We start from the raw sequence: 19,582 nt of genomic DNA on the forward strand, positions 1-19,582 counted from the left end.
ATTTTTTTTTATCCTATATCTCCCAAACACAAAAATCTCTAGCACTTACACTACGGCAACCAATATACTAAAATTGTGAGGGGATTCTAAAGCCTGTAACACAGTTTTGAACTAACAACTAATTTCCCCAAATTTTAACTGTATTATTTTAAAACTTTTTTTTCAACTTTTCAACTTACCAGTCCCATACAAGGGGGAGTGTGGCGGTGACTGCGACATCGGGTTGCCCGGGTACGGCACATCGCTCGCGGGCGGCAAGTTGTGGTTGCCGTTCGTTGTTCCGTTGGTGTTGGATGCGAACCCGTATTTACTGTCATAGCCACTTTGCTGAAAAGTGTGGTAGAATTTAGTGTTTGGAATAAGTTTTTGTAGAAGTCATGTGTAATAACTCAGCCCCCGGAATCACAGACAATAAAAAATCTATTGCGTCGTGGCCCGATCGGGCCGCTCGGGGCTCAATGGGTTAAGAGAAGAGTGGAGTTTTTCTCAGTTTAAGAACGACAACGCTTATATTTTTAAGATTAGGTCAAAAGGACACTAATAGCATTGGAATTATTTAAATACATGAACCATTAAGTACGATTTTAAAATATCCTAACCACAAGCTAATACAAATGCTTAAACGTTGTCGCTCTCGAATAAAAGTAAAAACCTATGTTGATAGATGTTCCCAAATGAATTTACTTGACATAACCATGTGAACAATTAAATATGAAAATGTTTATAACAGTGAATGAAGCATTAATATAGATTATGGAGGATGGATTGAACACTGATATTAAAAACCTGGAAGAAAACTAAATAAGTAGCAGCTTATAGATATTCAAGTTTAGCACATTTTTGTCTCATAGTTAAAAAGCTAATGCTCAATCCATACTCCATGAAGAGCAAACAAGGACAAATGTTTGTACCAACCGTATAAGGCGGTGGAACGGCGTCTGCCATATGATTAATGTCTTCATCCCGGTCCATATTATCTTGTGTGGTCGCTATAGACGGGTCTGAAGAAGACTTCACGAGTCTCGGCGCCGGAGGACTCACTTCCAAATCGCTCTCAGGACTAGACGCGTACGACAATCTATTCTCTGTGCTCGACGACATTGAGAATAAGAAGTCGTCTGACAACGGCTCCGGGCGCTGTGACGTCAATTTGCAGCCGCCATTTTGATCAGCCAATGTTCCCGCCATTTCGTGGTTCAGCGTCGAGGGTGGGTATGGAATGGGGTGATAAGACAAGACAAATGAATGATTGTACAAAAGGTACAGATACTAAAATCGTTTAGCGTCTGTGAATGATTAATGCATTGGTTCACACTAAAAATCAACATGCAAAGTTATCGCAACATTCGTTTATTAAATTTTAGTTGTATGTATTATGTATTATTTTATTTGAATGTTGATTTTTTTAATCAAACGTGGTATATAACACTGTGTTTATGGGTATAGTACAAACTAAAATAATTCAAAACTCAAAATCGGGGACTAAATAATCAATAGCAACAAAAATATACACATGTCTATAAATAAATGAAAAGAGCATTATTGGAAGATACAAGGTGGTGAAATGATAAAAGGGATATCTACATTTATGATTAGGAATGGTTACAATAAGAAGCGAAAATATAGTTAATGATAAGCACAATAAGAAGCGAGTAGAAAACCCTTAGTTATTATGTACAAGCACTATATACAAAATTAACCAGATTTGCCTTATTAGTACTGGTAACTCCACAAACGTGTATCCAACACCTTTTACACGTACCCTAAATGTTGTTCAGAAATTGGTTTACTTATTGATATGTCTCTTTCTACCTCAATCTTATCGTCATCTTTGTCTATTTCGTCTAATTTAAGCGTCGGAAGTGACAAATTCTTCGTCTTACTTAATGATCTTGGAGAAATTGTGGGTAAGGTGCGCGACTCACTCACTCTACCCGAATAAATAAATGGATTCTGATTACATTTACAATTCGGTATTCTGCAGATCTGTCGTACTGGCCTTTCTAAAACCGGTTTAGGTGTTTCTTTCTGTAAACGTGCCTTCCACTCTGGGACCTCATTCGATTTTTCTGCATTTTGGAAAAACGCTGAGGCCGGTCTAAACTGATCGGACACGGGAAGGACTGACGTTGGTCTTTGAATCTTCGTGCTCGGTAGTTTTGTCGAAGTTTCTAAAACACTATATGGCCTGAATGTTTGCGATGCGTTATTCTTCTTGAACATTTGAGACAGTTCAGGACTTATGTTAGGGTTTTGTAATCTTGTGTTCTTTGATCTTTGGTATTGCCTTTCGACATATGGATAGCTCATTGTATGTCTATTCCTATTCAAGTTAGGGTTAGTATTAGGCATGTTATACATATTATTGGGCATGCATGGCGTTAATGTTTCTGAATAATAATACGGAACTACATGATTTCTGTTAGCGTCATACAGCTCGTGACATTTAGTGGTGTTAGTGTCTGGTGAAAAGATGTTTGGTGAACGGATTGGTTGTGGAGATTGAGGATAGTATTTGAGAGGATAGGAAATTGGGTAAAAGGCGGGGTAAGGTGAGGGAGGTATTGGGAAGTATATATCCGACACCATTTCAACGTGCTACACCGAAAGATAACAGAAATAAATTGGTTAATAATGCGACGATTGATAGAAAAAATTTGGAGGACATAGATGCTGGTGGAAATTCTGGGTAATGGTTTTCCTTTCATTACACTTTATCTATCTTTGGTTTTTATTTTGAGAAAATAAGGGTACAGTTAAAGTCAATATATTGTGGTTTGACGAAGATAAAGTAATTGAGATAATAGCAGAAGAAACATGTGATCTTTTTTAGATAACAAAGATAAATTGGTATTCATTCCCTTCAGAATTCGTCTTAAAACAAATGCGTCCAATTTCCTTCTAAGTTACAACTATCTTATAGCACATACATTTTACCAAATGCACCCTTCTTAAGCAACCATCTTCATGTAAAGACATTCTGTTGATGTATAAACGAAAAAAAATATATTAAATAATAGACAGACATAAACGTACACAGTATTGCTTATGTAAATAAATATGATAATGAAATACCAATAAATAAATAAACCATCAACCACCCGCATGAAAATATAATATTAAACTTAAGAAATGAAATGATAGAATAAATTATGCTGCATGTATGATTGATTTTATTTTATATTCATTATGATTTTATATTCTATAAGAAGTTAACTTTATCAAAAATAAAATAAAGTTTACTGATCGTAAATAAGAAACAGCAAAAGATAATTAAAAGCTGTATGATACGCTTTATGAGAATTTAGTTTAACAAAATTGTCAAAAAAATCTAAATCTTATTTTCTCGTGTTATCATATAATATCATTAAAATGCTCATAAATATTTGAATTTCTAAAAAAATATCAAAATTTCTATCCAAAGACGGGATTTGAACCTGCATCTTTCTTGATACCTGTTCTTTCTATCACCTAAAATCCCCAATCCCCAACTTTTCATACCTATACGTATATAACCTCACCTTAGTCTCGGACACCCAGAGCTGCTGCTGCTGCGTGCGGTGCAGCAGGTCGCACAGCTTGTGGTACCACGTGGCCGCGCTCGCGTCGCTCAGCGCGATCGTGTGCGTGAACACGTGGCCCCACACGCGCTCCATGTGCTGGCACTGTTCTAGCAGCTTCTTTGATGATTTGTGCGCTGATCTGTGGTTAATCAGTGTTTTTAGCAAGAATATCATCATCAACGTCACAATCATCATATTCATCATCGCTATTACAATCCTCATTACATTCATCAACATAACTATTATCTTCAATATCAGATTCAACCTTACATCCATAATCATCAACAACGTTATAATTAACACAATCAACATCATATGTTTTTGGTACAATTATGATATATCAACATCATTATCAAATTCAACATGACATTCATCAATATCACCTTCGTCACCATTCAATTCACAAGTCACATCGTAATCACTGTCTTCATTACATTCTTCACCACTTCCACTGTCGCAATAATATAATCATCATATTCATCTACACCACAATTACCACTATCATCATATTCTTCATCATCACATTCATCACTACCACCCTCATCACCATTACCACAAAAAACTTACTTCGGCAATCCAGATCTCAGAGACTTAATAATATGCTTATTATCCGCTTTCAAGAATATAACAATTGGATAAAACTGCGCATAGTTAAGTCTGTCCACGGCATTTGGTGTGATATCTAATAAAGCATGTTTCCCCCTCTCCATGATGGCTCGGATGCTGGATAAACGAATGATGCCGGACGATTTTGTCTTATTGTCCTCTAGGGTGTTGTCCATTTCTGAAAATAGTAAATAACAATAAGAATTAAATTTTTCAAAAACGTTGTACTCCACTTTTCGGACATTAAAACTTTGGCAAAATTGGTGTGCACAAAGATATTGATAAATACATTTGAATGATTTAAATATGATACATAATTAATTGTAGAAAATCCACAGTCGATGACTGGAAAGGAACTGATAGAAGTGCTGATCTAAATCCACATTTTCTGCTAATTGAAAATTTTACATTTATTTATGAAAAAAAGAAAAGCAGCGATTCTTAATTCTTAGAAGTACCCTTTACAAATTTATTTGAAAAAAATATAAAATTACTGAATATCAGCCCAATCACAACTGCACTGCACAATAAGTTATACTTTCTATATAATATCTATATAAATCTTTTTCAAAACTTACTAGGAGAAGCGAATTTATCCGGATTTTCACTGAGCAGTCGTTCCCTAGCTATATCAGCTGCTGCCCCCAGAATAATCACAGGACGGACAAAGCCAGGTTGCTTGAGCACTACTCGCTCATATGCCGGGAACTTGCTTATACTGTCTGATAGCACTACCTCGTCCCAGTGTTCCTGGAAAATTATTTTACTGTTTTAATAGGGGTAGGAAATAAGGAATTAAAGCAATAAGTTTTTGAGCCTTTTCTAAGGCATAGTTGAATAACATTACATTAGTTGTATTGCAAAAACATGATCAATTTTTACCCAGAATATAAATACATTTAGGAATAGCTAAGAAAACCGGAATGGATTGTTTCATTATTTTTAAAACCATAAGAAGAAACTTTCCCAACCCTATATATTATTTGAAATGTTTACAAATTATAATGGCATTTATTCTTTGTTTTTCCATTACTTTCAACATCCACTCACAATCCAAAAGTTACTTCAATTAATTGACTAAGTATTAAGAAAATGTACCCACCTTTCCTAAACTCTTACTCCTACGGTGTGTAGATCTTCTCCTCCTAAAGAAGTTATGTTTCCCATCGTTTCCTGACATTTCCTTTTTAGTGGCGTTAAATTGAGCTGTAGCTAGTTCCTCTGCGCGAGCTTTGTTGGGTATAGTGCCTTTTTGGACCTCTTGGTTGTTGCGTCCTGTAAAGAAGAGTAAGCAAGAATTAATATACTGCATATTCCTTTTAAGGATAAAGATTAGAAGTCATTAAACACAGTTTTTACTGAATAATTTTTATTTTCATTCATGAAATCAATAACAACAAATTCATTTTAGGACAGGATAGGATTAGATGGCATAATTAAAAAATGTGGTGAAAATAAATTGGTGGGAAAAATCTATGTATTATTAAAAGTGAGATCGAAATATCTACTTCAATACCCAATCCATTATATAGGAAAACACTCCTACTATCCTCCTAAATAATGAAATTTGAAAATTTTCTTCCTTTTAAAATTATTTCTGAATACCACGATACTCGATAGCTCCTCTATTAAAGCCATCCAGTCCACCAAAAGCGATACTAACCTATCCGGAACACCTGCCACGCGCCCACGGTACCGTTATGCAGCGTATCCACCACGTGGAAAACATCACCGCAGCGGAATGACATCTCGCCGTCCGTTGGCTCCGTGTAGTGGAAGTGCGTCTTTATGTGGAATGAGTCGCCCGCTGTAGAAAAATAATTATTCTTATTATTTATAATATTTGTTTTTTTTAGCTATATAGTACTGCAGTGAACAATATTTATGAAATATTGAAGTTTCGTAGTATTTCTATGCGTTTAACAACGACTTGAAACATGATGAACTGTTTATTGAAACATTCTATAAAGCATTGGTAAAATGCTTTCATGTATTGACATAAAGCAAATTTTCCAATTCTTTATAGACTGAGCTTTCATATCAAATAAAAGATTTCAATTCTAAGAACAAATATAACTATTCTATCAACAAACTTAATAACTAATATGTGGATTATTATGACCATGTGTAAAAGAATTTTTCAGACATAGGAATATTATTAAATACTTACGCATTTGTCCGCTAACCACTGCGTTGTATTCTTCAGGCGAGTGTTGTACGATGAGATCGATTCTTTCTTGCAAACTCAGTAGGAACAGCACTGCTTCTTCTCTTGTTACTCCTTTCATTTCCATGTCGTTTACCTGAAAGAAATGTTTTATTGAATAAATCTTACTTTTCATGATAAGTAGTAATAGTAGACTTGATTGTAAGAATTGAAATAAATATCACTTTGAACAACTACACTAGTAAAGCGCCATTTTAACATATAGTAACATTTTTCGTGTATTTTTGCTTCTCGTATCTCGAGGAAAATTTTTGACAAAGTAGGATGTATAGTCATGAAATAAGAAATAGCATCTATATGCATTTTTAATCAAGTTATAGTTTATACTATAAAACAAAACATACGCTATCAAACTACAGCTTTAATTTTACAACGCAATTAATAACAAAAATTTAAGAAAACTTGTTCCCTTTTTATTAGTTGCCTAGTCTATCTCTTACCTTCAGTATCTTATCAGCAGGAGTAAGTCCCTGCAATGCAGCAGGACTGGCGGGTTGCACGCCCGATACAAACACGCCTGAACGATTTCCACCACATAGCCGTAAACCCACTGACCCCTCCTTCTGGAAGCTTATTAGACGCGGCTCGCTTCTAAAATATAACAAAATTGGAAGTAATTATAATTTGGGTAACGGAATTTGATTAGTTTAGGATGGCAGGAAGTAGTTTATCACTTGTATGAATTATGAATAAAAGTGGACCAAGTGTAGAACCCTGGGTGATGTTATTAGTAAATCGTGAAATAAAAAAGGAGGAAGAAATATTTTTATTTTGTTGCCACAGTAAGGCGTTAATCAAAAGGCTTCATATAGTTTTAAAGATATTTGTCTAACTGAGCATAAAGGCTTCACATTTTATATACATAAACGATAAGATGACGGTGCTTACGGTGGTTTATTCCTTTGATTGGTCATGCCATCTTCTTCGTACAACTGCCTTCGACTGCTATAATAATCTGAAAATAAACATGCATATCTTGCATATCTTTAAATTTGAATCATCATTGTTCCACAATATTTACAGCTGATTATGTTTCGAGATTAATTTGATAACTAGTTTTTTACGATATATTATTACCATCATTTCTAGGAGGTGGTGGCCGTGGTGGTTGATCATGACCTTCCAATGACATAGGACCACGTCTATTATTCTCAGCACCTCGCACAGGGGCTGCTACGTACAAGTTCTGGCCACTGCTGGAGTATGGAGAGGATAACGATTCCCCACTATTATTCGGGTATGAGTTTATTGGTGTGGCTTCTGTAAATATAGAAGTTTATATTTATTAATAACCTCACTTATTTATTATCAATCACATGTACTTGAGCCATTTTTATATGTAATTGATATCAAGGTTTTGCAAAGCTACTCATTCTGTTGACGCTCAGCTCTTATGAAAAGTTTGAATTGTATTAGGTAAACACGTCGACTTGATGATAGCAAAAACTATACATATATAGTGCTATTTAAACAAGTAGTTGCTAAAATTTAAATCTGCCAAATAAATAAAGAATCTTCTGAATATGGAGATACATATATTGCTGCTCAATAATAAAACAGTGTAATTTTAGCTTCAAGTCACTTACCTAAACTACTGTAATTATTCTGATAGTTTCCATTACTGACTGTTTCTTCTCTAATTAGTTCCCTCGTGACCACCAAATTCAAGCGATCTTTACACGAGTCTATTAACTTTTTCGCTTCCTTTAGCGTCATTGCGTCAGTCACTGGTGTATTATTTATACGAGATATCACGTCTCCCTCACAGAGGCCCTGCCCTGCTTGGTTTAATTGTTCTCTCGCGCGCATTGTCAATTCTTTGACGTATATTTTGCATCCTAGTACTATACCGAAATCTGGAAATAAAGGAAATTTTTAAGAATGTAATTTAAGATAAATGTGTAGGTAACAAGTTAATTGAATTATATGAATGCTAACACAACAAGGTTTATTGTTATTTTAAAATCAACCGGAATTAGCGAGTGATCTGTTCAAGCCTTTTGTAACAAAGAAAAGAATAAAATTAACAAAACATCTGTAAGTGATGTTATTACTTTTGAAGACATAATATCTTATAGAACTATTTACAAACCTTCCTTTTTCCCGTTCCTAGACAGAGCGAGCTTTATGGTCGTTGGTGCGGTAGGGGGTGGCGCGGGGGCCCGGCGTCTCACAACCAGCGACACTGTGGCCCCTGATTCCCTTAACACTTGCACTGCTCTCGCGTATTCAACGTTTTCTAGTGGTACCCCGTTCACGGATACTATTCTGTCGTTTACTCTGTAAGAAATTAAGTTATTTTTACATTTTCTAAGTGTAGCTGCATTTCTCTAAATATACTTATATATTACACTGGTCAACAATGATTTTGTTGCCCTGGATGTGAAAGTGGTTTCGAATAATTTAATGCATATTATATATAGAACTATTAATGGTTTTGGTAGATTGGCTCTAGTTTTTTTTTATCCTAATTTTCTTACTAGACTCTAAAACGCAGCATGAAATAGAAGGTATATTTGTTTTACATCATTTATTTATTACAAAGTTTTATTTATTGTTTTGTTTTAGTATTTAATTAATTCAAATGGATATAAAAATAGAGAAAAATCATTAAAACTTATGAAATAGTACAAGGAAATAGATTTTATAAGCTTCTCTTCTTAGTTAATTTTGGGACAATAGTTTTCTTATGGACCATCAGTAATCTGCCATCATGTGACGATCCCATATACCCTGATACCATTATTCCATAATTTTTACTTCTTTTTCGATGTGTTCTTCCTGTTTCTCACAGAAATTCCGTAGATTTACTGGATATCTATCCAGGAGACTGTGGGCAAAGTGTAGCTTTATGCTCGTATTTGCTCATAAAATAATGAAGTTTTTTAAACAACTGTTGTGCCATTTCTTTATAATTTGGTGTTTTAAATTAATCTTAAATTAATTAATACTATATCTCTCCATTATTTACATTCAGCATCAGTTATTAAATTTTGTTAAATTTTCATTTTTTATCAATTGTCGACACGCCCGTCCTGTAGGGCCATCGGGTATTCTTCTTATACTTCTAGATTCCCTCAAATTTTCATATTTATTAATTATTCCTAATGAATTTGCTTTGTCTAATTCTATTAATAAAAACATCAAGTGAATTTCGTATACCTATCCACTTTGCTGACCAAGTGCTACTGGGTTTCTTTAACTCAATACAAACCGAACATTGTTGTTCATAAAAATGTTTTTTTACAGAAACCATTTATTATTCTGATATTCTACAGTCAGTTTTATAGAATAGGGTTATGTCTGAGCGAATAAATGTGCAGAAAACGTAATTCACCTAAAAATAAACACTTGTTAGTAACCCGTACTCTGAAGGGCCGTAAGAAATTTTTATATATATGAAAATCCAAATTAAAAAAAAAACTAGAGCCAATTAAATAATTTTAATGATTACATTCGCAAACTGGGTACTTGAAATATATAAATCTGTAGAAATATCCAGGGCAACAAAAAAAAATTGTTTTTTTGTTGAGCTGTGTTATCTGCCCTTGACCACGCTCAATGTAAAGTCTTGGAAACGTCAGAATTAATAAATCGCATTAACTTAATTCGCATTTTCTTTTATGTCAAGATGCATTCGCATATTAAAACCTAAACTTACTGTAATTTGTCTTCCGCGGGTCCCCCCCTCAGAACATCAGACACGGCGATGGAGGGGTCGCCGCTTGCGAAATGGGGGTTATCCCGACCCCCCGACACCGCGATACCGAACCCATAACTTGGCACTCTGTTTAAGCGCACCCTGTGTGTTTCCCAGCCGGAATTACGTTCTGCCGTCTGAAAAAAAAAAATTAGGTTAAGGTGGATGTTCCGACCGTCCCTCCATACATTTTTGATTACCTCTAAACACTTAACACAGACACTATTTCTTTAAAACTAATCATTTTATCACTTCTCTATAATGAAATGTGTGCGCGTTCGACCTTTTTAATCAATAATTTACAATATTTACTTAGAAAAACAACAGTAAAATACCGGAAAAAATTGACACTTCTACAGTAGTGTGCGTGACTTTTGCCAAGCGAAACACGACATAAAGCACGACATCTAGCGCATAGACTATATACTTATTACAGATCTAGCGCGTCAATGTCTAAACGAAAGGCGATGTTTAGACATAAGACGCGCTAGATGTCGTGCATTCGCGTTCGTTATCTTATACATAATGAGCATAATTCTAATAAATCAAAGTTCTATGTAAAAATTGAGTAATTTCATTTCCAATCGTTCAAAGAAAATAACAATAAAATAAAATAAAACTAATGACCTTAGAAACTATGTTTTTTTTTGTAAACAATTTATTACTCATTATTGTTCGTCCGTCGTAGGTCTGTAAACTGTATTGTACACTGAAGGTAAATGGTACTGTAGGTACTTTAGTTCGGCGTCGTCGTCGGCTTGATATAAATTACATTCTTGATTTCATTGACACGCGCTATGATTTGCGCGCGGAATTTCTTGTGTTGTGAATTTATTTTTGTATGCTATGCATTTTAATTGATTCAAATTGCAATGTTTCTCTAGTATGCATTTGAGACTATATTGTAAATTGTAATAATTGATCGTGGGTATAGTAATTAATTATTCTAATAACGCAATTAGTAATATATGTATTTTCGGTGGGATTCAAAACAAAAAATTGGCCCGTGATTTTTATGAAATTTCACCACATTGCAAATCACATCAATCATAGTTCATACACATGTATGACGAAAGTGATTAGTATTGTGGCTAACATTGACTCATCAGTTCATCACTGAAACCAGTGATAAATCAGTACCTATATCATATTGTGTTTGAATATTTTTAAACAATGATATAAGTATACAATTATTATAAATCGGTAAACTATCAAAGTAATCACAAACTTGCAAACATTGGTAAAATGTCCAGTAGTTTATGAGCCTATTCATTACAATCAAACAAACAAACAAAGTTTTCCTCTTTATAATATTAGTGTAGACAAACACTATGAATACGATCACGAATGCAAATTCGGGGATTTTCTAATTATTGCTAAATAATAATTGAATTCGTTTTGAAATACTCTATAATTTTTAGTGTATAAATATTAAATAGACATTTATAATGTGGTGCTCATTTTTTTTGTACTGCTAACGCTATTGTAGGTACCTATTTTCGTTGTTTTATTTCAAGTGAACACGGCCATACAATTTTGTCACGAGCCGCCTAGGCTCCTTCGTCGTCCGCGTCGCGTCCGCGTCGGCTCGAAAGTTCTTGATTTCATTGTCACGCGCTATGATTTGCGCGCGGATTTTCTTGTGTTGTGAATTTATTTTTGTATTATTATTATTTTTTATTTTTTTTTTATTTTATTGATTCAAATAAAATATTTCACTAGTATGCATTTGAGACTATATTGTATTATGTATAATTTATCGTAGGTATAGTTATTCTTATAACGCAGTTATATTTTCGGTGGGACAATTTGACCCGTGATTTTTCTGAAATATCACCACGTTGCAAATCACATCAATCATACACATAACACACGTATGACGAAAGTATAGTGGCTAACATTGACTCATCAGTTCATCACTGAAACCAGTGATAAATCAGTATATCATATTTTATTGTGTTTGAATATTTTTTAAACAACGATATATACAATATTATTATAAATCGGTAAACTACCAAAGTACTTCCAAATTTTCAGACAGACAAACAAGTAGTTTGAACACGCAGTTTTCTTATACTAGTAGCAAAAATCAAAACCATAATATTATGTTTACCTACTATATTTTACTAAAAGTCGAGTGAGTTATGTGACAACCCTACGCTATATGTAATGTGAAGCGCTGACGGTGTGCTTTCGTTCGTGAGAACGTTTTATTCCTTTAAATTATAATATTAGAATAAAGACATATTGTGAAGCATCGTGCTCATAATAACACGTTTAATGTAATTTTACTTTTTAATTAAAATCATTTAAGAAATATGATTTTTTTTATTAATTCACTGGAAAGTGAATTTAACTAGTGCGTCGAAATCGTAAATAATAATATAATGTTTTTCACCTTCCTGGTTATTTTCCCATAGTAAATAGTGTTTTAGGTTTGTTGTTGTAGGTAGGAATAATAATAATTATTCTTACTTGTTGGTTATGAAATGTATATTGAAATAATTTACTTTTACAAATCATTAGTGATATTAGTTTTGAGTGAAAATGCTTGGATCAGCATAATATTATATGGTACTTCAAATACATGTTTTGATAAAAAAACAATAGTGTAATAAAATAAAACTGCGTTTTATTGTAATCAATGTTGACAGTTTTAAATTCCAAAATTATTGATCAATAAAATAGTTTACACCAACAAATATAACTTTTATTTTTATAACCATCGTTCATAATATAAACCGTAGCAGGTGGCGTTTTGAAGTTCTGTCTACTCATACAGAAAAATGGAAAACTTGTTTTTTTTGTAAACAATTTATTACTCATTATTGTTGTTTGGCTGTGTGTTTGGCAACTCGAAGCGTGGTCGTCCGTCGTAGGTACTTTTGTTCGGCGTCGCGTCGTCGCTCGTCCGCGTCGGCTTGATATAAAACATTCTTGATTTCATTGACACGCGCTATGATTTGCGCGCGGAATTTCTTGTGTTGTGAATTTATTTTTGTATGCTATGCATTTTAATTGAATCAAATTGCAATATTTCTCTAGTATGCATTTGAGACTATATTGTAATAATTGATCGTGGGTAGGTATAGTAATTAATTATTCTAATAACGCAATTATATTTTCGGTGGGATTCAAAACAAAAAATTGGCCCGTGATTTTTATGAAATTTCACCACATTGCAAATTATATATTATACAATTACAATTACAATTATTATAAATCGGTAAACTATCAAAGTAATCACAAACTTGCAAAATATGCTTTTCCGAATTTTCAGACAGACACACAATTTTATTAGTTTGTTTTAGCAAAGTAGGTACCTATACCTATACGCTTACGTCGCGCGTCGCGTCGCGTCGTCGAAAACGGTGCGCCCAGAAACAAACATACCTACCTAATTCAGTTACAATCCTTTTTTTGTTCCGTAATATATTGTATTCTAATACGATTTTTTTTATTCGTCGGCCAGTTCTACTAGGTATAAAAAGATAAAATTGAAATATAATTATTGTAGCGACAGCCATATGTTACTATGTTTTCGTAAATATGTTTTTCACCTTCCTGGTTATTTTCACATAATCTTATATACATATAAATGAATCGCAAAATGTGTTGGTAAGCGCATAACTCGAGAACGGCTGAACCGATTTCGATAATTCTTTTTTTATTATATTCCTTGAAGTACGAGGATGGTTCTTATGTAGAGAAAACGTAAACATGTACCACGGGCGAAGCCGGGGCGGACCGCTAGTCTAATATAAAAATGAATCGCAAAATGTGTTGATAAGCGCATAACTCGAGAACGGCTGAACCGATTTCGATAATTCTTTTTTTATTATATTCCTTGAAGTACGAGGATGGTTCTTACTTCTTATGGAGAGAAAACGTAAACATGTACCACGGGCGAAGCCGGGGCGGACCGCTAGTAAATAATAAAATAATAAATAGTGTATTAGATTTGTTATTGTATCTTGTATACCTACGAATAATTATTCTTACGTCTTGTTGGGAAATGTTCAAATACCTACCTATTGAAATAATTTACTGTTACAAATCATTAGTGTTATTAGGTAGTTTTGAGTGAATAGGCATGGATCAGAAATTCAGAATATAATATGCTACTAACTACTCAAATACATACACGCCAAACTTGTTTTACATTCACGCCATCTAGAGTTCAATCTTTATCATTTTTGTATACGTCTGTGTGTGTAAACGACCCTGTATGCAATGACAGATGTTAAAACGCATGGTTTTACCGAATTGGGTGGATTTTAAGGCAATGATATGACATATTTAAATAAAATATAATATTCAGTAATCGCCATGACTATTCCTACGACCTTAATCTTTTCCAATTACGCAAAAACTCAAATAAACTAGAAATGTAGAATTCAGCGCCATCTAGCGGGACATTGGCTGGGAACAGATCGTAGCAATCACCTTAATACTTGAAAAGTTGAAATAATTTGCGTGACAGTAATTAGCAAGAAAAATATAGTTACAAGAACTAAACTTTTAGAGCATCAAAAAGATTCATAATAAGGGAAAGTATAAAATAAAATCGAATTCGTATAAATGATCATGATTACGGTATGTAGGTAAAATATGTTTCAACCCTAGAAAAAAAAACAATTAACAAACCGCGCCTGCAATTGTCCCGAGTTAAAAAGAAATAAGCACCGATCTATATATTGCGTGATACATCATATATCCTTTATATGAAACTTCGAAGCTAAATATTCTTCGAATACCAATAACATCAAAGATCGAAACAAAATTTCATCAAATCATCAGATCATTTAGGCGTGAAAAAGCGACAAACGGTTACGACAAATTATGATTGAGAGCCATCGAAATCCTGTCACGGTTGTTTTTGTATGAACCAGATATCAAATTACCAAGAATGGATGTATAAGAAGTTAATCTAGTAAGCTTTCTAGATAGTAATGCTGCGAAACGTGATACATGAACATATAGGACAGCTGTGCACATCCTGTGTTAATAAATAAATCTAATCTATACTAATATTATAAAACTGAAGAGTTTGTTTGTTTGTTTGAACGCGCTTATCTCGGGAACTATTGGTCCGATTTGAAAAATTCGGTGTTAGATAGCTTATTTATCGAGGAAGGCTATACTTAGGCTATATAATATGATCACGCTACGACTAACAGGAGTGGAGCCATGGGGGTGAAACCGCGCGGAGCAGCTTGTACATGATAATATAAAAGGTGCTGAAGCTTTATGTAGTTGACGTTGACCCAGTTTTTCAATTGAATACATTGGTATTAATTGTCCAAGAATAGGTTCAACTTTTAAGTTTAAATTTTACATCTATGGGGGTAAAATTCTGAAGAACCATTAAAAGCACAAAGTATAACTAGGTACCCATACTATATTGACGGATAGGCTATAGCATACAAGCAAACTAACTAATGAGCCATATAACATTAAAGCCCATAGGGATCACTTGTGTGATAATCATACAATATCAACTTCATACCTAGTTAACTTTATCCAACATTATTCTTAACGACTGGTTGTTTAAAAAGCTAATACTCAAAATAAAGACATGTAACTACAAGTATCTTGAATATTGATTAACGTCTGCTTCCAATACTAATCGAGATTGCTTTCGAGGTCTTCAACGAATCCGGTATCGTACAATAACCGTGCATTGTGTTGAATCACAAAGCGGTTTGATATCCATTATCTTGTTTATTCAATTATAATGTACTGAGAACTGGGAGTTACCACGATGTCTTAAAAGGGGTATAAAGTAAAATTACCAATCTATAATAACACTGGACATTTTTTACACGTATGATACTAATAGAAGATTGGTAATTTTGCTTTATTCCTACTCTTAAAGCACTACTACTTCCAGAGTGGAAAAGAGACGGCCGCGGCGTTAGACGACCTATGTAACGCTGGATATAAAACTGCTTTAAAACATCATCGTGTACGGGGTTTGTCTTAACGTGACTTAAACATTGCATTGAAACTATTTGGGCGTAAAGATTTAGTTTTGAACGCGGATCGTGGACACGATTCCTTGCTTGCACAATTGAGATGGACGCAGCATGACCGATTGTGGAAATTGTGAACTAACAAAGTATTTTTTATTGAGCATCTTACTACATCTACTTACGTACCTAGTACCTCATCATCTTATGGTGATCATTATACGCAGATGTATCATCGCTAAGTTTATACATTTTTGTGTCATAACATCTTATTTGTGAGAGACGTTACAGTGATCAAGTCAATACTAAAAACTAGAAAATCCTCCACCATTTTTAGTATAGTCAGCTAAACACACGCATGTGAAAGTGCATTTACAATCTTTCTGTCAAAAATAACAAACGTAGTTACATTGCTGAGAAGCCTTCAAGTCGGTATAATGCGATATAATATTTTTATCGGCTACCGGATGTTGAGTGCAGTAGTTTATTATTGATGCCATAAAACTGCACTGTTTATAGACGAACCTTTATTTCGCCACCATTCTGCTCAGTAAAATACATTCTAGGCTCTAGCCATACCGTTAGATTATAAATAAACGCACTTGTTATGAATATCAAAACTGAACTAATATAGATGTGTACTGGGCCTTAATATTTCAAATGAGTATGTATGGAATTTGTGGAACTAATGAAGCGATTAGGAAAACGAGTTTTTACACTGTAATGAAATAGTTTTAAGGTGATTGCTACGATCTGTTCCCAGCCAATGTCCCGCTAGATGGCGCTGAATTCTACATTTCTAGTTTATTTGAGTTTTTGCGTAATTGGAAAAGATTAAGGTCGTAGGAATAGTCATGGCGATTACTGAATATTATATTTTATTTAAATATGTCATATCATTGCCTTAAAATCCACCCAATTCGGTAAAACCATGCGTTTTAACATCTGTCATTGCATACAGGGTCGTTTACACACACAGACGTATACAAAAATGATAAAGATTGAACTCTAGATGGCGTGAATGTAAAACAAGTTTGGCGTGTATGTATTTGAGTAGTTAGTAGCATATTATATTCTGAATTTCTGATCCATGCCTATTCACTCAAAACTACCTAATAACACTAATGATTTGTAACAGTAAATTATTTCAATAGGTAGGTATTTGAACATTTCCCAACAAGACACAAGATACAATAACAAATCTAATACACTATTTATTATTTTATTATTTACTAGCGGTCCGCCCCGGCTTCGCCCGTGGTACATGTTTACGTTTTCTCTCCATAAGAAGTAAGAACCATCCTCGTACTTCAAGGAATATAATAAAAAAAGAATTATCGAAATCGGTTCAGCCGTTCTCGAGTTATGCGCTTACCAACACATTTTGCGATTCATTTTTATATTAGACTAGCGGTCCGCCCCGGCTTCGCCCGTGGTACATGTTTACGTTTTCTCTACATAAGAACCATCCTCGTACTTCAAGGAATATAATAAAAAAAGAATTATCGAAATCGGTTCAGCCGTTCTCGAGTTATGCGCTTACCAACACATTTTGCGATTCATTTATATATATATATAAGATTATGTGAAAATAACCAGGAAGGTGAAAAACATATTTACGAAAACATAGTAACATATGGCTGTCGCTACAATAATTATATTTCAATTTTATCTTTTTATACCTAGTAGAACTGGCCGACGAATAAAAAAAATCGTATTAGAATACAATATATTACGGAACAAAAAAAGGATTGTAACTGAATTAGGTAGGTATGTTTGTTTCTGGGCGCACCGTTTTCGACGACGCGACGCGACGCGCGACGTAAGCGTATAGGTATAGGTACCTACTTTGCTAAAACAAACTAATAAAATTGTGTGTCTGTCTGAAAATTCGGAAAAGCATATTTTGCAAGTTTGTGATTACTTTGATAGTTTACCGATTTATAATAATTGTAATTGTAATTGTATAATATATAATTTGCAATGTGGTGAAATTTCATAAAAATCACGGGCCAATTTTTTGTTTTAAATCCCACCGAAAATATAATTGCGTTATTAGAATAATTAATTACTATACCTACCCACGATCAATTATTACAATATAGTCTCAAATGCATACTAGAGAAATATTGCAATTTGATTCAATTAAAATGCATAGCATACAAAAATAAATTCACAACACAAGAAATTCCGCGCGCAAATCATAGCGCGTGTCAATGAAATCAAGAATGTTTTATATCAAGCCGACGCGGACGAGCGACGACGCGACGCCGAACAAAAGTACCTACGACGGACGACCACGCTTCGAGTTGCCAAACACACAGCCAAACAACAATAATGAGTAATAAATTGTTTACAAAAATAAAAATAACTGCGTTAAAAACAACCGACTTCAAAAACGGAAAAGTAAGAAATAAAAAAGATTTGATATTATTAATTACTACATATTATTTTTATGTGCTATTTACTAAAAAGGTTTGATGTCGGTGCATGGGCTTAATACTAAGTGCTTAGTGTTTGGCACCGACTTCAAACCTATTTAATAAATAGCACATAAAAATAATATGTAGTAATTAATAATATCAAATCTTTTTTATTTCTTACTTTTCCGTTTTTGAAGTCGGTTGTTTTTAACGCAGTTATTTTTATTTAATACTTTTTAGTGTATTTTTCAACACGAATCAAACGAGCCCAAACTCGATAAAGTTGAGTCAATATATTACTGAGTTCCTATGGCCACCTTCCGATTCCATCATCAGATCAGCTCCATGTCCAATTTACATTCGTATACAAAATTTCAGCTCAATCGGTTACCGGGAAGTGAATCAAAGTTACTTGCTACATTGAAATTAAGTCATCGAGTACAGACAAAAATGCTCATAAAATAAAAACTACTAGGCCTAGCCGAATAAAATTTTTATGGGACCAATTCGACACCATCCCGCATCGAACAAAAAAAGAATCACGTAAATCGGTTCAGAAACCTCGGAGTAATCGGTGTACATACATAAAAAAAAAAAAAAAAAAAAAAATATACCGGCCGAATTGATAACCTCCTCCTTTTTTTTGAAGTCGGTTAAAAACAAGTTTTCCATTTTTCTGTATGAGTAGACAGAACTTCAAAACGCCACCTGCTACGGTTTATATTATGAACGATGGTTATAAAAATAAAAGTTATATTTGTTGGTGTAAACTATTTTATTGATCAATAATTTTGGAATTTAAAACTGTCAACATTGATTACAATAAAACGCAGTTTTATTTTATTACACTATTGTTTTTTTATCAAAACATGTATTTGAAGTACCATATAATATTATGCTGATCCAAGCATTTTCACTCAAAACTAATATCACTAATGATTTGTAAAAGTAAATTATTTCAATATACATTTCATAACCAACAAGTAAGAATAATTATTATTATTCCTACCTACAACAACAAACCTAAAACACTATTTACTATGGGAAAATAACCAGGAAGGTAGTTACGCATCCACCCCAACCCTCTGTGT

General features: G+C 33.7%; 1 protein-coding gene across 1 annotated transcript in view; it reads right to left on the minus strand.

Moving 5' to 3' along the window:
• The window catches only part of LOC123700750 (tight junction protein ZO-1-like), a 121,475-nt gene that overhangs the window by 14,413 nt on the left and 87,480 nt on the right, over nt 1-19,582 (minus strand). Inside the window, exons 4-17 of the mRNA XM_045648068.1 lie at nt 10,058-10,233; nt 8,489-8,676; nt 7,983-8,252; nt 7,474-7,656; nt 7,285-7,351; nt 6,837-6,987; nt 6,340-6,472; nt 5,833-5,976; nt 5,272-5,444; nt 4,748-4,919; nt 4,131-4,347; nt 3,522-3,702; nt 916-1,137; nt 180-327 (exon numbers count right to left, since the gene is read on the minus strand). Of these exons, the coding sequence (XP_045504024.1) occupies nt 180-327; nt 916-1,137; nt 3,522-3,702; nt 4,131-4,347; nt 4,748-4,919; nt 5,272-5,444; nt 5,833-5,976; nt 6,340-6,472; nt 6,837-6,987; nt 7,285-7,351; nt 7,474-7,656; nt 7,983-8,252; nt 8,489-8,676; nt 10,058-10,233 (2,425 nt within the window). The remainder of the gene's footprint in view (nt 1-179; nt 328-915; nt 1,138-3,521; nt 3,703-4,130; nt 4,348-4,747; nt 4,920-5,271; nt 5,445-5,832; nt 5,977-6,339; nt 6,473-6,836; nt 6,988-7,284; nt 7,352-7,473; nt 7,657-7,982; nt 8,253-8,488; nt 8,677-10,057; nt 10,234-19,582) is intronic.

This window comes from Colias croceus, chromosome 20 (genome assembly GCF_905220415.1).
Source record: "Colias croceus chromosome 20, ilColCroc2.1".
Classification (NCBI taxonomy): domain Eukaryota; kingdom Metazoa; phylum Arthropoda; class Insecta; order Lepidoptera; family Pieridae; genus Colias; species Colias croceus.